Genomic DNA, 19,525 nt, shown 5'->3' with positions numbered 1-19,525 from the left:
TGTTCCAGAGTCCTAAAACTAAAAAGGACAGAGCATTAACTGTCAGGACCACAAGGCTCTGAAAGTACCGGTATCTGGCTGAGGAAATCAGGTTAGCTGTGTCATTGACCTAATTTAGGTCCCTCCTTAAAAAACACTTTTCCCTTATGAAAAAGAACTATAGGAATCATATAATATTTCAGAAATATTTCACAAATATTGTAGTGTATTGCCCTAGCCTCTGTGTGAAGTCGCTATGTTCTCCACTCCTGATTTCTTAATAGTGCCGGTCAGTCAAATAACAGGGGTTATGTTATGTGATATGTCTTAGTTGGGTCCTTCAATCATACCATGGGTAATGTTATTTACTCCTGATATCTATATCTGTATGGGCGCCCTCAGGTCATGCTAGGTATGATAATCATGCTTTGTAATTGCCATCTTTTTTCACAGCAAGATGCCTTAAATCTGTAGATTTGTAAGATTCAATCTGTCCATTTCTTTCCACAAAACTCATCAGAAGTCATAATTTGGGTTATTTTTGAAATATTCCTTACGGGGGAGTATGCCCCCGAACCCCCTTAGCTTAGCTGAGCTACCAACTTTCTGAGGTGGGCAGGGGGGCCCTTTTCATGTTTGTGCCCAAGGGGACCAGTGGCTCATTCCATGCTTAGGAAAGATATTATAGGAATCTTACTTTGGGACATATCATAGAAGTACCATAAAACTGTAGGCTGGCTACTAAAACAACATAAAGGGCAACAGTATTATAGGGGTATTACAGAACGTCAGATGTATTATACACTACTATAGAAATCTTATTACTACAATTCTTTTTTTTGTAAGGGTTATCAGAGAGCCTTTGCTGATTTTCTTTGAGTTTAGTTTCCTTTGAACTGTAATTTCTCATGACCTGAAGTGGGGGAACAATATCAACCTCATCTCCAACTCAAGATAAAATACTTGCTGCGGCAACTGAAGAAGCACGGTTTGCCACATGAGCTGCTGGTAGGCTACTCTGCAGTCATTTGTCCTGTGCTCATCCATCACAGTATGGTTCAGAGCAACCACAAAAAAGGACAGAATCGGACCTCAGCAAACAGTGAAATCAGCAGAAAAGATAAAACCGGGGCTCCCTTGCCTTCCCCTCAGGACTCAGCGGGCAAGGAAATCACAGATGATCCCAACCTGGACACAACTCATCCCCTACACCAGGCTACAGAACCCTGCCGAAAAAAAGCACCAGACACAGAAATATTTTTCCCCTCTTGCTATTAGCCTCTTGAGCTGACACTTCTACCTCTGTTGTTCTCAGTACATCCACATACATTACATACATTGATTACTTAAATTCCAAATGGATAACAAACATCCTGGATTCTGACTGGAGTCTGGCAGAAGGGTTGGGCAGTATTAATGATACATGTATTTCAAATACGTATTTTTATTTATTTGTATTTTATTGGGTTGAAGAAAATGGCTGCGTATTTTGTATCAAAATTCTTTATAGGTGTGTATTTGTGTAGTTCACAAATACTGCCAAATATTTTTGGTAAAACCAATACGTTTGGTGATATGATGACCATAAAGTCCAAAATAATGAATGTAGCCTCTTATTGGTGCTGACTTAGTAATTTACCCAGACTTGTTGTGATCAGAATATTGAGATTCAGGAAGATGATCCAGTGATAGAGAAGATAGGTTGCTCACACACACAATAGGCCTATACTCCCTCTCTCCCACCAACCCACTCACTCAATCACATGGATACTTGCTCACCCACACTTATAAGTTTCCCTGTTTTTTGTAAAAAAAATGAACAACTTCGACTGTGGTGTGTCTAAGCACCTTTCTGAGCAATGTTGCTATATTCCTAAGTATTGTTATGCTGGCATGTTGCCTTTGATATTGGGCAACTTATTTTTCTTGAGAACTTGATTCATAGGAAAATTAACATGATAATCCATCGGAACACATGGAACTGTGCAACATTGCTCTTGTTTGACTAGGATCACTATCAGTTAAGTTGTTGGTGGTGTTCCAGTAATTTGTTGTTTTGCACTCTGTCTTTAATCATTCTATGTGGTTTTTTATGTCTTTTAATTATTACTTTTAAGACATTTTTAAACTATTGCCCTTTTATGAGGGCAGGTTTTAAATTGTGCTGTCCAGCGGGTCTGAGCAGGGACAATATTGTATGCTTATGCACTTATGAATTACTAATTTATTCTGTATATTATTGTTCTTATGCCTTTTTATACCTTGTATTTTGACAGCCTCAGAGCATTACTGGCCACTATGCAATTAAGCCATGTGTAGAGATGGGATTTGTTGATGGTTAGTCTGTCCCCAACAGGAAATACAGTTTCTGACTAACTGCTATATAAATAAACTTGACTTAAGTTCCTGAGTATTGTTGTTCTGGCACGTTCCCTTTGATATTGGGCAACTTATTTTTCTTGAGAACTTTAATCATCAGCATTGTTTGAAAACATTGCCGCTAAAGCAATATCAAGGGAATGCATTAAGAGACTTCATTTTCCGTATTATATGTCAGTGTACCATGAGTTTGAAGTCGTTATTTTATAATATACATAGAACTGTATTGGGTTTCTTTAAGCCCACATTCTGTGGCTCTCAGTAGGTTCGGTGGTTAGTTTGTACCATTTGACAAGTTCAGTTGTGACTTTTTGAGTACATCTCTGCTGATTTATGCACAGTAAAATTGTCAGAGTTGTTTTCAACTCTAATAGAGTCGATTCTGACTCTGTCATAGAGACCCATTGGTCCCACCCCACAGAGAGTAAATTTGACTCTTCTCCTAGAGCACATTTTTCAGAGTTAAATTTACTCTACAGAGAGTTGAAAAATCACCAAGATAAACTCCACAGGGAGTAAAGAAAAATCTACTCTATAAGCCAACAACTCTTTCCAGAGTCATCTTAACTCTTAATGGGGTAATCTTAGTTTATCTCTATTCAGAGTTTATTCCCAGCTACTCTTGCTAGAGTCACCATTTTGCTTGTCTTTATCAAGCTCTACAAAATCTGAAGGACATACAGACAAATTATTGAAAATATATTTATTACAAAATATTAAGTTAATGTATCAATATACAATATAAAAAGTTTCATTTTTTTTTCCTTTGGTAAATGCATGTACAACACATTTGGCATCAAATGGAACAAAGCCACTAGAACATAATATCAAGTTGTTGTTAGTGATACATTAGCTTACATACCAATTTTACTCACTCTACAGCCTGTACTGAAACATTCTAGCATCACCGACATGTTTAAGTCTACACATTCTAACAGTGAAGCTACACCAGGCGCGTAACTGAAGCGTTACGTTCGCATAGCGTCTGTTGCAACAATTAGCTGCCACTATAATCAATGGAGGTATGTCTCGAAAAGCTGTTGCTCTCCATCAGTGTCCACTTAATCAACAGTCAGTGTACTGATGAAAGAATAGATAAAAAGACAGATAGAAGGTTTTCAAAGTGATTGAATGCTCCCTAGAGTATTTTTAGCATTTTAAAAATAGAAAAATATAGTATTTTATTTTGATACATGGTGTGGCTATTTTATTTTGTAGTTTATTTTAATACCCTTAAAATTAAGGTATTTGATCATTTATTTTAAAATACATGTTGATGTATTTTTGCCCACCCCTGTCTGGCCGATTGGGGGGCATCTTCATTCTACATGCTTCATTTTGACTCAATTAATGACTCCTTCAATTTAGGAGCATTATAGATGAAAGCAATCCACTTTAACACATAGGCCACCAGCTTTGATGAAAGCATCACACCATAGATGTATCAGCAATCCCTCAGGTAGGATCACGATGACCTGATGGCTTTCTAGGCAGCAACTGCACTGTTTCACAGTGCTTACCCATCTAAGATCCTTGTCTATGTCCTTGGCTTTTGTTAAGTTGTTTTGTGTGTGTGTGTGTGTGTGTCTCACTCAAAGCATGAGCTGTATTGTCAGTGAGGAGCTAGACGTCATCTGCCACCTGAGCGACCGACTGTGACTGCGACAGATGCTGGAGAGACTATTCCAAAATGCATTAATAACATGGGGCATTCGACGCAGCATGTTATTACCAGACTAGTTATCACAAGTCGATCACAACCAAACGAAGCACATTTGACCCACCTGCAACAATCTGCGTTGGAGTGTAGCCTGGTAATTTTGGCTACCCATGCGCTAGGACCGTGGGGAAGTAGCCTAACCTGTGCTGCTGAGAAACAGTGTGCATCTATTCACATGTAACCACAACAGTGTTTGTCATTGCACTGCAGAAGTGCAAGTGCTAGAGACACAGGACTCAGGATAAGGAAGTGGAACTAGCGCTTTAGCAAATAATTGCGAAAAGATAATCTATCATTTTGGTTACACAGTAAAAAATTAAACGCAAAGGACGCGCTATGGGAGGATTCCATTCGGTACCTCAAGATCATAGATACAGAGACTTTGCCGACAAGACTGGATGTAAGTATGACAGGATAATTAACGAATCGTCACTTAGAACTTTATGATGTCTAAAGCATGTTACAACACTTGGTTATTTAGTGAGGTGTTGGATAATGGTAGCCTAATGTAGGCTACAAGCGTCAAGGTATGTTAACCTGATGTTAAACTTTACCAATATGATATGATCTTCTAAACTCGATCTCTGAAATTAAAACTGAATGAACATCTTTTTTAAACTCTTCAAAGGCTTTTGCGACCTATTTAGATCCCTGTCAGCGACTGAGAACAGGCTAATGTTTTGGGGACATGCTTTGCTACTGCATATCTTAGAACTATTTTTGGATCATGGGACCCCTTGTCCAATTTAAAGTGCTAAACAAATACATTTTCATTTTCGCGGAAACATTGTAATGGAAAGATGCCCTTGCATCGGTACGTGAGATGAATAATGGATAGACCTTTTCTCCACAGGAACACTTTTAGGAGTGTTATACAACCCTAGAGTGCCAATCTTAAAAATTCATGATGCAAGCAAGTTTATTTCTTTACATAAACACATCTGCTTTAACAAGAAACAGGTATCTCTTGATTGTATGGACTTATTATGATTATCTGACTTCCTGGTGTAACATGATCGCCAGCTGTCACCTTAATTCTTTAAAAAGACTGCTGTCTCCCAACATTAAACAGCCCAAAGCAGAAATGGTTCTGAACCTAATCTCTTTAGAAGTCTTCTAACCAGCTCATTGCTGAAGACCTCTCTCATAACAAGTTCCTCTTGACCAGTTCAGAGCCACCTGTTTGTTTACATGTATTTGAATAATGTTTCCATCTCAAAGCATGCCACCTGGCTGTCCTAACTGAATCAGCATTGTATTTGAAAGCTAATGACCTTGCAACTGGCAGTGTATGTTTCAGTGCTCTGAAACATTGTCTTCCACATGTGTGCTTGCTTGCCTTTATATGAGTGTATTTGTGGGCAGAGATCTCTGCCTCTGATTCTATGGGGGAGTGTGGTGGAGCACGGCCTCCATTAGTCAGGCCCTCCTCCTTATTGCCCCCCCCCCCCCCACGGGTCCTTCCTCTGAGGCTGCAGAAGAGCAGTCTTGCCAGCTTCTCTCTGCATTAAGATGTCACCAAGGTTTATCTCAGGAGGAGAGCTGCACTGTTTGGGATTTTGTTTGGGCCAGAGATGTGGTTTAAAAGATTAACCCTTAAGTGGGGAAGGATTTAAAATCTTACCTCCCTCTATCAACAGCAGGACATAATAGTCCTCTCCTGCAGAGATGGATGTAGGAGGTTATCCTTACTCGTGAGAGCTTGGCTTGATCATCTGTTGGTCATATGGTCAGCATGAGGCTTTATGAAAATATGTTGCTACTATCCCATCATTGGACCCCGTCTGTTCTCCTCTCTTTCCTCTGAACGTATTCCCTTGGTCGAGGAATAATGCTGTGAACTCAGAGAAAGCATAAATTGAGAGCTGATCCTATCTTCACAGTTTGACACTGATACAGTAATAAATAACATATAAAATGATTTTATACATTGAAACTGTATTCACATTTAATAGTTGTATGTAGTTAGTATATTTGAAAGCAATTGTCATTGATAGGGAGCTCTGTAGACAATGCAAATAAGCACTCAAACTTAAAAACATAAAGTTTGATTCTGCGGTGCATTTTCAGTCAGGTATCCTCATACACCATAGATGTATGTTGTTGCAGTGAGACACCTTGTTAACCTTAACAAACACTCCATAGAATGATCTTGGGTTCAATTAGTCTATTTTAAAAAGCTGAAGGATGAGCTCTCGGCCATGAAAAAAGGCCATATCATTGCCTGAGCATGACCAGTATTACCTGTTCCAATTAACAAGAACCATCTCTTCAAAGCTTTTTTAAAAGCTTTTTGTTTGTTTGTGGGGGACCTGCCCACATTTTATTGTTTGTTTGCATGCCATTCATTGTGGTTGGAATTACGTAAAGTATTTTTAAACCATTGGCGTATTACAGCATTATACAAGATTTTTTATTGTGGTAGATGTTGTGTCCTGTAAAATTAGATTTATTTATAAAGTTCACAGTCCTATTTGATCAAAATAGAAAACAAGCAGACTTTTATTAGCAAGATAAAAGGGTTTGCATGACTCACACACTTAAATCCTTGGATTTCCTTCAGAAGTTCACAACAAAGCTCTGTCTGTGCACTGTTCCCTGAGGATCTTCTCTTCCTCGTTCATGTGTGCCTTTTTTCCTCAGTTTCTCTCGAGCAAATTGGGAACCTACACAATCGTTTCAAACAGTTGAGCCACAATGAAGACACACTTCGGTAGGCACCCTTACTTTCTGAGCACACTAGACCCATTGCTGTGGTTTATATGTTTTTTAATATAATAACACTGTACATTTAGTGAATATTTATTAATTTAGTCATTGACATGGTCAAGGCTATTGTGTCCAAAAATATACTTTTCAGGACCAGAATATTATTTGCTGTACTTGTAGGAAAGATGACTTAAATAAAATCCCAGACCTCGCCTGCAATCCCATTCGAGCACAGATTATAGAGGCCTTCTTTGACAAAAGGTAGGGCTGTAAGTAAGACGAGGTGCTTTTCATGACTTTTATAGACATTGCAGACCTATATCTGTTCCTTCTCTCATTCAGCTTTAACAATATACTATAGCTATATACTTTAAGGTTTTGTGTCAAAAAATGTATATTATTGCATATTATTATTGACATTATTTTGTGGTGCCATAGGCTATGGCTGTCTCATTATGGCCAAAGTACACTGCCCATACAAAGAGCACCATATTGTAAGTGACATTTCATCTCTCTGTAGAAACTTTCAGTCCCATGGTGGGGGAACTGTAGAGGAGATTGGCTTTGAAGAGTTCCTCACTGTCATGTCATACTTCAGACCCCCATCACTGAATATGACTGAGGAGCAGCGTGAAGAGCTGAGGAGAGTCAAACTCCGCTGTAAGCTGCCTGGACGAATCATGGAACATAGTTGATCATGTTAAATTTACAGATATTTTAGAACTAACCAGGAAACCTGTGTCATTAAAAATAGACCTCTTTGTTTTCATTCCAGTTTTGTTCAACATGCATGACACTGACAACGATGGAACTATAACCCTGGAGGAATACAGACATGTGAGCCAGCTTTCTCACTCTTACTTATTTGTGTGTGTGAGTGTGTGTGTGTGTGTGTGTGTGTGTGTCAGTCACATTATTGCAAATGTTTTATACTACAATTGCACTACAATACTACAATTGTACTACAAAGGCACTACAATTGTAAATAGACCATGAACACATTTACATTAATATTTAGTTATTTTGCTGACGTTTTTATCCAAAGCGACTTACAAAAAAGGTGAAAATAAATATACAGTGCGACATGGACCTGTTAGTGCAGCATTATGCAGCAATAAGTACTACTCGCATATAATTAAATGACAGACCAAATTAAGTTGAAGAGGTTGAAGTTGTCTCTTTCTTTAAATACCTGGGGGTGCACATCTCAAATGGGCTGGAATGGAGATACAACACAACATGCCTCGTTAAGAAAGCCCATCAGCGGCTCTATTTCTTAAGCAAGCTGGTCTGTGTCCTGCCATACTCACCTCCGTCTACAGGTGCGGAGTGGAGAGCATCCTCTCCTCCTGCATTACGGTGTGGTATGGCAGCTGCTCTGCTGCAGACAAGAAGGCACTGCAGCGAGTGGTTAAGCTGGCTCAGCGGACCATCAGCTGCAGCCTACCCACCACTGAGGACATATACACCAGCAGGTGCAAAAACAGAGCCTCCCTCATCATGAAGGATGACACTCATCCTGCACACAGACTGTTTGCCCCCCTCCCATCAGGCAAGAGGCTACGCAGCATCGAGGCAAAGACAACCAGACTGAGGAACAGTTTCTTTCGATCTGCTGTTAGACTGATAAATTCATCACCTCTGCTCTGATCTGACCATAGACTGCTCCCGACACACTGCACTTTAGTCATGAATTACTCATGGACTTGAGCACCCTGAACACTGATGTCATTAACTGCGCATACGGCAACGATAGATATTTCCTTCTTCCATAATTCATTTATTATATTTGTTTACTATTTTTAATTGTTTTACTATTTTTATTTATATTTATTGGAGGGTGGGGGTGGGTTGCTTTGTTTAATCAACTGGGACCTGAGTACCGTACTAAATTTTGCTACTACATGAAAATGTAGGAGTGACAATAAAGCTTCTTGAATCTTGAAAGTTAAGTCAAGAGAAGAGGGATAGTCTAGTGGTGAGTGCTAGATTAAGTATTTCCAGACTAGAAGAGTTGGTTCTTAAGGAGGTTTTTGAAGATAACACAGGTGACCAACCCCGAGTTGTTGTTTTTTTCCCCACACAGGTGGTGGAGGAGCTGCTCTCCCGAAGTGGTGCTCTGTGCAGAGAGACAGCCAAAGGCATTGCAGACGCTGCCATGCTGGAGGTGGCCAGCATCTCGATGGGGCACATGGTACAGTGTCTTTTGCTTTACTTCTTCTAAAATGAAAAGGGTGTATACAGTCATTCAACTAATTCTAACTATCAAGAGTATAAACTTTCAGGTCCTTAATTAAGCCTAAACTCTTTTTGCTTTAGGAGCCAGATGAATTCTATGAAGGGATCACATTTGAACATTTTTTGACGGTTTGCAAACAACTCTACTTGATTCTGTTCAAACTTGTCTTCTACTTTCCATGAAAAAGTAAAAAGTAAAAATAAGTTTGGCATTATATTTTCTGGATAACAACAGAATGCAAGAATGTAAAGATACAACCACATAAACCACATGGGGCCACATGAGTTGTGATCATTAATCATGGGGGTATAGCTATTTGTTTAAGATGTCATGTTGTTCAATGATTATTAACAGGATATTATTGCTGGGTGAACATCTGTTGATGTTTCCTTTTCTTATCTTGCATAATGTTTGAAATTCAGTTCACCTCCTGTGCACATATTTACATGCATGTAATTTCTCACTAGATCCTGAAGGGGATTGAGATTGAGAGCAGAATGCACATCCGATTCTTAAACGTTGACACCACCGTCCTCTGCAAGTGAACACGGCCCTCCTCCCATGACAGCAGTACTGTTACATGAAGTACACTTTTTGGGTGTATAATAATGCACACTATAGACTGGAGTCATCTTTCTCTGCATTATGCAAATGTGTCAGATATGATGATGATGGTTTTGTTTTAGTGGATATGACCAATTTTTGTTTTAGATATAGTCTAGTAGATGAGTACAAATTGGAAGCATTTTAAAGAAACAGGGTGATCCAGTTCAAAACCAGATTGATAGTGCTCTATATATTATATACTATCTCTATATTATGATCTTGCCTTGCATGTACATGAATATATATATATATATATATATATTTATTTATATTTATACACAGATTGCCTTAATGTAGTAGCAGCAGCTGTTTTCAATGGGACCACAGTTCCAAGTCTTGGGGCTCACTTAGTTTCAAATTTGTACTTCCACCTTTACCCTCCAGGGGGTACTGTTGGTCTTCAGATATATGCCACAAAATACCACAAGTGGGGGTTAAATTGAAACCCATGAAATTAACTCCTTTGCTTAATGTTTGTAGAGGCAGGCTAACATAAAGCCATGACAGTGTGAAATCAAACAATTTTGATTGTAACTGAAAAATATGCTGTTGGATGTCCTAAGACTAAGTGAGATGTACACACATGTAAGACATTAGCAGCACTGTTCAGTAACAGTAACCTGTTGAAAAAACACTTAAATCCAGTGTCAATTCCAGTTCTATTCACATTGACTCCTCAACAGCATCGCCAAAGAATGACTGAAAGCTTTGAAAACTGTGACTGTGTCTAGTTAATAATTACTTTTCTGCCTCTAAAATAGGTAGAATTTATATATGCATGCTTGGCTATGACCTATTAAATATTCTCATACCAAGTCAATAGGTTACAGCACTTATCTATGCAACTACATGTAGTATGATAACTCGAGATATCAGAATAATTCTGCTTGTTCACATTCATCTGAATGTTGCTTAAACTATCGAGTCTAGCTTACAATGGAAAACTGATACACAAATATCATGTTTTACCAGTGGTCCCCAAACGTTTTCTTCCGAGGGCCAGCTCACTATGCCTGGCTCTAAGAGGGCCAGAGACTCGGAGTATATCAACCATAAATAGCTTAGTGCTGTGAACAACAGCAGTCTACCTTAGTTGAATATTCCATTACATTTAATCATAGGCTACTGCAATTAAATACCATTGCTAGCTGTGTTTATGTTGTCACCATGCCATATAAGTGTAAAATGTAGCTCAAATGAAATAATACTAATAAAAAGACTGTTTCTTTGCATACATAGCTCAAGTTGTGAACAAGCAATATCCTACAAATAATTTAAAGTTATCAAACTATGACAGTTTTATGAAGTGCTGGCAAACACATCTGAAATGACCACCATTCTAACTTTCACTCACCTGATGAGAACTTTGAACTCTGTATGAACATTTGAACGTGTGAATAAAAAATAGAAATAATTATCCCAGAAATATGACTTGAATAGAAGTTAGTTAGTTATTAACAAATAATTGATAAACGTTTAGAATACTTCTATGCAGTCAGCATAGGCCTCTTACATTGTTTGCAGGTAGGCCTACATTTCATTCCGTTTTCGATGGCAAAACAGCGAAACAGCGCCAAAACAACCACCAGTGGGCAAAATGAGTATTACATGTGTACTGTTAAGACTCGCCATAGAGAATGAATGAGGAAATTACGGAGGTTATAGTTTAACGATGTCGTACTCCTATGCGGGCCAGATGCTATATACCACGGACATGTTTTGGGGGGCCACCCAAAATGAGTTGGCGGGCCGTAGTTTGGGGACCACTGTTTTATACTAATACTTCAGGATAACCTTTGACTGTAAGAGGCACTGACTGCACCTCTGATGATTGATCCTTTAGACAGGATGAAGACTGTAGTTCACACTTCCCTGATTGTATGCTATACCAAGTGATATTAAAAGCAATGAAATGTGAAATGCACATCAAATTGTGTTTATTTTTCTTCAGCATTCCCAGTGTGAGGCTGTACTGCTATCCATTTGTGCGTGCCAAATGCAGAATGGTGTGCTAACCCCTATGGAATTTTATTTATTTGTTTATCATAAACAGATTCATTAATGGAGGTTATCCTAAATCATCATTACATTTCTCTAGAGCGGTACAGCTCCATTTTGCACTTAACCAGATTGATTGTAGAAATTGAAGAAATTATAGAGCACAACCCACATTCTTCCATGTGTATTGATTTTTCCATTTTTAGTGGCCTAGTATGGCAGTACGAAAATGTGTCATTATGTTACAGGTTTCTGTACATCAGGCTTCCACCATAACCAAGCAGAAGCCAGAATTGTTAGAATTGTGGGCTTTCTATTTTAGATCCAACTGAAAGGGCATGTCCTCATTGCGACCTTTCCAACCCATACAAAGGGTTCTCGGCACACATTGTATAATGCATGCAAATGCTGCCACCAGTAGGTGACAGAGTGAAATGCTGTGTCTGAGAGAATTTACCATATTACCTCATACTCCCCCAAACTGCAGGCGGAGTTGGGACCCAACCCAAGAGAGTTCAGCATTAGGATTATTATTTCTGTGGAAGGCCTCTTTTGCATTCAATAATTTACTGGCCCTTTACATGTATTATGCAAAGGTTTAGCCCATGCCCTACATTGGTTTTGGTCACTGTAGTCAAATTTGTGCCAATGTTTTATCAGCTCCTCCAGATCGTTTTTAAAAAAAGCTAATCTCTCTATCGTGCAGTGCATGCCTGCATTTGCCTGATTAACCATGAATCTGCAGCCTCCACCAATTCAAAACACTAGCATCCAAATCGACACTTATTCGATTTTTTAGCCATTCAACTACAGGTTCCTGAATGCGATGATGCATTTCTTTCTACAAGAGGCTTTGTGGCCTTAGATGGACAAAAGGATGTGTAACATTTTCCATGCCAGTTTCCCTCCCCGATTTTTCATTGTTACTGGAGAAGAAAAGGTCCATCTGGTTCTCTGCAGGTCTGGTCTTCTGTAAGAAGCTTATAGCCATTACCCCAGTCCTGTCATTAGTGTAATGTCCGTCATTTAAGAAACTACAAGTGGGTCAAAGACCAGGATTTACGGAAAGATTAAAGCCAAACTTTGACCCTCCTCCTAATCACCAGAAGTCTTTACTAAACCAAATTACTCAGCCAAGAAACTTCACCTGCTCAGATCAATTGTTTTTATTCTAGTAGCACTCACATTTTTAACACCTAATAGAAGAGGGTTGTATAATAACATCTTAAACATTTCTTCTATAATATTGGTGATTAGAATGTCTTTGGCACACTGTAGTTTAGCAACTCAACAACCCCCCCCCCCCCCAATTCAAGGCAAAAAATATACCGGCCAAAGTATAGCTTCAAGTCCAAATGCCTGGGGACCAAACTGTCCTTTTCAGAAACAAGTGACACTTAAGGTAAAAAGCAACGGTGCACGAGTGCAATTTTATAATCAATCTTTATTGTATTTAGAAATTTTGCGCAACAAATTTTTTGTCTTTCTTAAATCCGTTCGCACGGGGCAGGCTGAGAGGAGCCCAACCTGCAGCTGGACGCACTGTGCTGCGCAGGACGAGCTGACTGGCGGGGAGGACAAACATAAAGTGCATGTCAACGTTCTGTTCTGCTCTTTTTTTTTTTCTCTTTTTGTTTTGATAGAAAAAATGTGAAAACAGAGTGCAGGACAATCACATCCCCGGAGCTCGAGGGTGAGCTGGGGGGAAAAAAAAGCATGGCGATTCTTTAAAAAAATTCAAAAGATGATAAAAAAATAAATGAAACAAACGAACAAAGAAAAAGAAAAAACAAGAGTCTGGTGGGAATCCCTCAACCCAGGATGACGGAGGACTTCCCGCCGGGAGGGTTTCTCCTGCCGCCAGGAGTCCCAGCTGATGCAGGGGGGGCAGAGCGCTCGGAGGCCTCCTCGTGCTGGTCGTCCTCCGCTTCTAGGTAAACAGAACGAGTGGTGTCAGATGTCAGATCAGTGAATATGAGTGTGGGTGGCTGGAAAAAATACCATCACTTGTGTCCCTCCATGGCCCCACTTTAGTAGTTTGTTAGGTGCAGTGGCAGAGTAGATTTGGGATTATTGCTTGACTAAATATTTAAATAGTACAAAGCAACAGCACATTTTATGAGGAATTCAGTGAGGAATACAGTCAAGTTTCTTCTGAACAGGTCATTTTTGTTTGGGTTTCTACGTTAATGTCACACATGGAAAAGTAGTTCAGATGAAGAGTTGTGTTCGGGACTAAAGAAAGCTGACTAAGTTGCTAATAACATGGAATAACATAAGTAAGATATCAAGAGCTTACAGAGTTACACATGCTGTTGCTTCAGCATGAAAATTGTAATCACGTGTTCATATGGGTATTCAGTGCAAACTCATCCCTGTGGTTTGCTTTCTTTTTCACACACAGCAATGTGGAAAAGTGAAGTCTATCCAAAGACTTTCATTAGGATAATAATTTTCAAATGGGTGTCATGCAGCGCCGTTTATAGAAAGGAATGCTCAGCGCACTCCTGATCTTCAGACAGCACATTACTTGTGCTCAAGACATGCAACAGTGCAACAGTGTCTCTCAGCGAATAAGATGTTTCACACAGAATTCACACAGAACACATGAAATATACCTCTTATGAACATAATATGAAGACAGAATTATACATTTTAAGATAATTTTAAGAAATTAATAATTTGAAGGTGCTGAACTCACCATCATTAGGCTGCTGCTGATCTTCAACCTGAAAAACAAAGTCAGAGAGCCATGTAATTTTCAGAACTGCATACCAGGGACACCAACATGCCAAGACACCCACATGTTTTCTCAGCATTTTATGACACGGCATCGGCTGGTAGTATGACCCAGATTTCACTAAGGCTGCTCCAGCTCTCCCAATCAGAGCACAAATCTCACGACTATCCAAACCTGTGTTTTTAAAAAAAAAAAATTTTTTAAAGGAGCATCCACCATAATCCAACACTGATCACATGTATTGATGCCACCGGTGCTTGCATGGACTACAAGGGTGTAACTACCATCCAAATACATTTCAGAAGAGGAGTTAAATTGTCTCAAGTAAAAAAAGAACAGTCTTAAGAATATTAATTTTGGGTAAATAAGGCAATTTGTCTGAAAATCAAAAACACAATTCTAGAAGGAAATTCATTTACATGTAATATTAAGAATTATTTCACCCTTCAAATCAATACACGCTCCTCAAATGAGTAGTACTATGAAATAAACAGTAATAAACACCAATGTTTTATGAAATTTTACCATTAGAGTTGTTCAAAGAGCCATTAAATATGAAAACTGTTAAATAACACCTCTTAACCTTGCTAATTCAAATGACCTATCTTATCAGATGAAACGGACAGCGATGCAGCCATTTCAAGACCTACTGCAGTCTTTCTGCCTGGGGCCCCTGCTAGAGTACTTGGTGCAGTGTGATCACATACCAGCTCCCCAGTGAGGGAAAGGGCAAATGATGGCTAGAGGATGCACACCGCACACAGGCCAGAGGGTGTACTCACCTGGATGTTGTTTCGGGAGGGCGAGGGTTCGGGCTCAGGTGCCGGTGGTGGTGCCAGCTCGGTGTAGATGGGTGCTTGGGGGCAGCGCCTCAGCGGAGCGGACGGTTCACCACACAGAACACCACTGGCCTCCCCTCCTGGACACACAGGCACATGAACAATTAGTCTACTGACACTCTACAACACAACACACATACAGTACATACACACATTTCACACTGAAACACACAGGCCCCTATGCATGTCCACACACACACACACACACACACACACACACACACACAAACAGTGTGCTTAGATAGCTTTTTTAACAGAAACACACACACTGAATATACTCAGCTAAATGTAAGTATCTGACACACACACACGACAGGTTTATGACGGTCTGCTACAGACCAGTCATGTTGACCTCAGCGTGCCTGTCTGATTCATCTTGCAGAGGATGCATCACTTCCTTTGCGAACCAGAAAAGCCCCCCTCACAAAAACAGCAGACGCACACACACAGGATGACTCGTGTTGTGGTCCAAATCCCAAACCCTGCATCCTGACAGAGGGCAGCACAGCTCAGAAATCACTTAAGACGCTCCTCAAACGACCACAACCCAAAGACAAAACAAATAAGATGGCCTCCCCCTCCCCCCGTCTTCACTGTACAGTATGTCCTACATATTGAAGCCTGTACAGTCTTACAACCCCCCCCCCACACACACACACACAGGAATACACACACAGGACAAGGAAGGAAAATACACAAGAGACTCCATTCACATATCGCCCCAGCCCTTGACTAATGAAGTTAACTTATTGCAAGGCAGCTCTGGCAAAACAATCAGCTCCTTCATGCTACCTCCTAGCATTAAGTCCTCTCGGTATCTCATCATACTCCCTGCAGTATCATCACAGACCCATTCCTCACATGACTTCTGTCTGCTGGGCACCCACAGGGGGTCAATACGCACAACCCTGGAGAAAAGGAGAGGCTGGAAAGTACCTGCTGAGGCAAATTTATCCAATGACTGAACACAAAGCAAACACGCACAGTTTGAATCTCTTCAACGGACTATTGTTCCACATTCTCTCAGCCTCTTTTATTTAACAGGTTGTTAATTTTACAAGACATAACTTAAATGGCCAGTCTAAACTATACCTTAAGGAGATTTCAAATATGCATTTGCTCATTCCATAACATTACAGTGAAGGCATGTAGCCCTGTAATTAATGCCTATGTGCTTGAACTGCACCAAAATAACACCTGCTCACAAAAACATGAAAACCTAAAACCGTTCCTCTATACCAAACTTCTGTTAACTTAATTCCATGACTACTTTACTTTTCCGGTCCTTTACCATCAACATAAGAGGCAAAGATCAATGCAGCTCTGTTATCATCCGCGTGTTTACAATGTCAGTTGAGACACGCATGACGTTCAGAGATTAGCCGTACCCGATGACCAGGAAAAAGTCAGAATCAAAATAGAAAGAGTGAGACGAGAGAGAAAGAGAGAGAGAAAGAGAGAGAGAATATGTAAGGACAGAGGTGACATACTAGGCGATCATAGCAAGATCAGAATGCCAGTGGAACCACAAGAGCACAGGAGTCCCAGATAAGGGCAAAATAGGACAGGTGTACCATGTGAATGTCAGTAGTTAAAGGTAGATCAGGTCAGCAAACAGTGCCAGATCAGGTCTAACAGGTTAGGAGTAAAAAAAGGTGAGATTTCAAAGGGTTCTGTTTGTGAGGCTACCAGGTGGGTTGTTCCTGCGGTGAGCGTGGGGGTCATCCGGTTCAGCAAAGATGTTGGAGGCCATCTTATTCTTTCGGGCAGGTTTCTCCTCGTCTGTGCCAAAGCATATGTTCGAGGCTCCACCGGGAGGTCGCAACACCCTGTCAAGACCAGTAATTATTGATCAATACTCATTTGACAGTCCATGGGAGTCTACCGCACAGCCCTTCCCTGCTGTGTGGGACAGGCATACCAAAGTGGTTACACAGCAGAAAGGACAGGAAGGCACATATGCAAGTACACACAGTGCACATGACAACATGCAGCATTAGCTGCTGAGCCGGATCCCTCACGGGAAGGTCTGCTTCCTTTTAGCCCCTCCACCAGACACAGTTTCAACCTACTGACTGAAGCCGACCCCTGTCTGCAGGCTGGTCAGCAGCCAATCAGAAATTCCCAAGCACTTAGTCGCAGGATGACTTTCATTCCATACCGTCCACAAACGGAAAACAATGGATTCGCGATTATACAAAAGTGAAAGACTAAAAAATGCTTTCGGATCCGACTCATTATTAGACAAACGTGGCGACTCGAATGGTGATGACTCGACAGAGGACATTTTTGCGACCCCTCCCCTCAGCCCTCTTTTTTAATTCAGCAGCTGACGCTCAGCAGCTGTCCGAATAAGGCATGCCACAACTTTCCACCATATCAAAATGTCGATCAATTTATGCTAAGGCTAAAGGTTAAAAAATATAACACTGGAAGCAGTTGATTTCAAAGCCTAACAATAATGACAGAAATCGGGCCGATCCTCCAGATGAGATGAGCTCAAGCTTTTCCAGTCGGAAAGCAGAAAAAGCCATTTTCGAGACCCCACCCCACAATGAAACGACAATTATTTCACATTAGTACAGCAAGAAATTACACAAAACCGAAATAAATGAATAGACGACTACAGCCTGATCCAATCAATAGTTTTAAGATGGGCAGTATGAATTCTAACGTTAAGTTAGCTTTAGTAAAAAGGCGTACGAGTTTGTGTTAGCAAACCAAGTCAGTTTGCTCGACCTACATCTCTGGAGCTGGAGGCTGTTTCTCAAGCCAAGTAACGTTAAGGGAAACGATTAAGACAGCTAAAATGGCCAGATTAATTAGTTAATTCATCGAACAAACATAGCTACAGTTTAGCAAGATACCTATCTGAAATACACGAAGATGTGCCACATGAAATCCCCAAATGGCTAAAACGAGCCATCATAGGTTAGCTTGCACCATATTTAAGATAAAGTAACTTAATATTAGGCTTCCTCGGAAATGCAAAAGTGTTGATTTATAACATTTAATCCCTGCTAATGTCAATCAACTGGCAACACCTTTTACTTTCTACGCGTTAAACTCTTAACAACTTGTGTCCACTAGTATACCTATTTGAAGAATAGAGAATTGCCGCATGAGTCAGTGGCATTTTCAAGCAGCTTCAAACTGTTGATCATGTAAACACTGTAAATAACAGGTTTCTTCAATGAAAACAGGTGAAGTATCGTATGTCAGACAAGCAGTGATTGTAGCTAAAACAAAGGTTAGCAGGTGAATGTTAGCGAGCGTGCATTAAGGGTCAGTAGAACTGATGATGGCCAACATACAATATCCTAGGACATCACCAGCTAACGGTTCATACCCCAGGTTAGTATTTGGTACCCGTTAGTTCTAGTTATCAAACTAGACATACTGCAATTCACTGGAAATGCACATAACATTATGCATAGTGGGCGTTTCTAAACTATACATATAGCTAAAGTCTTTACGTTATATATCTCAATGTCATGGAAACTGGCAATAGACTAACCTTACTTTGTCATTTATTTCAGATACAGTAATTCATCAAATAAAAAAATCAGTTTGGGTTACCGCTAAACTGACGTTACCGTCAGTGACACCATATCTGTAGCTGGCAGTTTTACAATATTTCCTTAATGGTCAGCTTTGTAGAAATAAAGGTTAACGTCATCGTAACGTTAACGTTAGTCCCTCTGACCAGCTAGCGGACATTGCAAATGTATGTTGAAATAAAGCTAGCATTTTAAAAAATGAGGGGGGGGGGGACAAAAAGTTTTAGGTCTATGCACGTAGCTGCTATCTTCTGAACACATAAAAATCAATTTTCTGACGAACATGCCAGGCACTAGAACGGACTGAAAGGCTAATTAGTTCGCAATACCGTCAACGTTAACGTTACTGTTAACGTTACTTGTCTTCTGGAGTCAAACTCAAGATAGCGTTAGCTGTGGCTACCATTTTCTTTTGTTTGTTTCAGAATTCTTCATTTACCTGGAACTACTTTTTGAACCAGGTTCCAATCCTTGAAAGGTGGTAGTGGTCGTCATGATGTCAATTGCAACGTTGAATAGTTCGTAAATCTATGAATTAGCTAGCTTTTAAATTGCAAATCCGTTCTCCTCAAATTCCGCATGGACTCCACCCGACTTCAGATAAGTGTAATCTGAGCACGGTAACGTCGCTCGTTGATCCAACTTTGCTCCGACCCACAGCACAAAAGCCCCAGCCCACAAGAATTCCAGACTGTTTGGTTGGTCAGAATTGAGGAATATCCGCTGTGATTGGATACATAATCTATCGTTCAAGGA

General features: G+C 40.1%; 2 protein-coding genes across 2 annotated transcripts; one reads left to right on the top strand and one right to left on the bottom strand.

Annotated features, from left to right (window-relative positions):
* The first annotated feature begins 4,096 nt into the window (after positions 1 to 4,096).
* tescb (tescalcin b) lies at positions 4,097 to 11,552 on the top strand. Its single transcript, XM_076265183.1, has 8 exons — positions 4,097 to 4,478; positions 6,722 to 6,791; positions 6,968 to 7,048; positions 7,308 to 7,447; positions 7,563 to 7,624; positions 8,874 to 8,981; positions 9,107 to 9,154; positions 9,494 to 11,552. The coding sequence occupies exons 1-8, from the start codon at positions 4,415 to 4,417 to the stop codon at positions 9,569 to 9,571; spliced, it is 651 nt and encodes a 216-aa protein (XP_076121298.1). The 5' UTR covers positions 4,097 to 4,414; the 3' UTR covers positions 9,572 to 11,552.
* A 1,504-nt stretch (positions 11,553 to 13,056) lies between these two features.
* Positions 13,057 to 19,392, bottom strand: jpt1b (Jupiter microtubule associated homolog 1b). Its single transcript, XM_076265182.1, has 5 exons — positions 19,209 to 19,392; positions 16,899 to 17,038; positions 15,153 to 15,289; positions 14,332 to 14,359; positions 13,057 to 13,560 (listed from the first exon to the last, which is right to left on the bottom strand). Exons 1-5 carry the CDS (start codon positions 19,262 to 19,264, stop codon positions 13,442 to 13,444), a joined length of 480 nt encoding a protein of 159 aa, XP_076121297.1. The 5' UTR covers positions 19,265 to 19,392; the 3' UTR covers positions 13,057 to 13,441.
* Between the last annotated feature and the right edge of the window lie 133 nt (positions 19,393 to 19,525).

The sequence above is a fragment of the Alosa pseudoharengus genome, unplaced genomic scaffold, assembly GCF_046254945.1.
Source record: "Alosa pseudoharengus isolate Yale_2024_CS ecotype anadromous, Long Island Sound unplaced genomic scaffold, YU_APseudo_1.1 YU_APseudo_1.1_scf_4, whole genome shotgun sequence".
In the NCBI taxonomy this organism is placed as follows: Eukaryota; Metazoa; Chordata; class Actinopteri; order Clupeiformes; family Clupeidae; genus Alosa; species Alosa pseudoharengus.
Note: the sequence above shows the minus strand (reverse complement) of the source record. Positions and strands in the feature narration are given on the sequence as shown.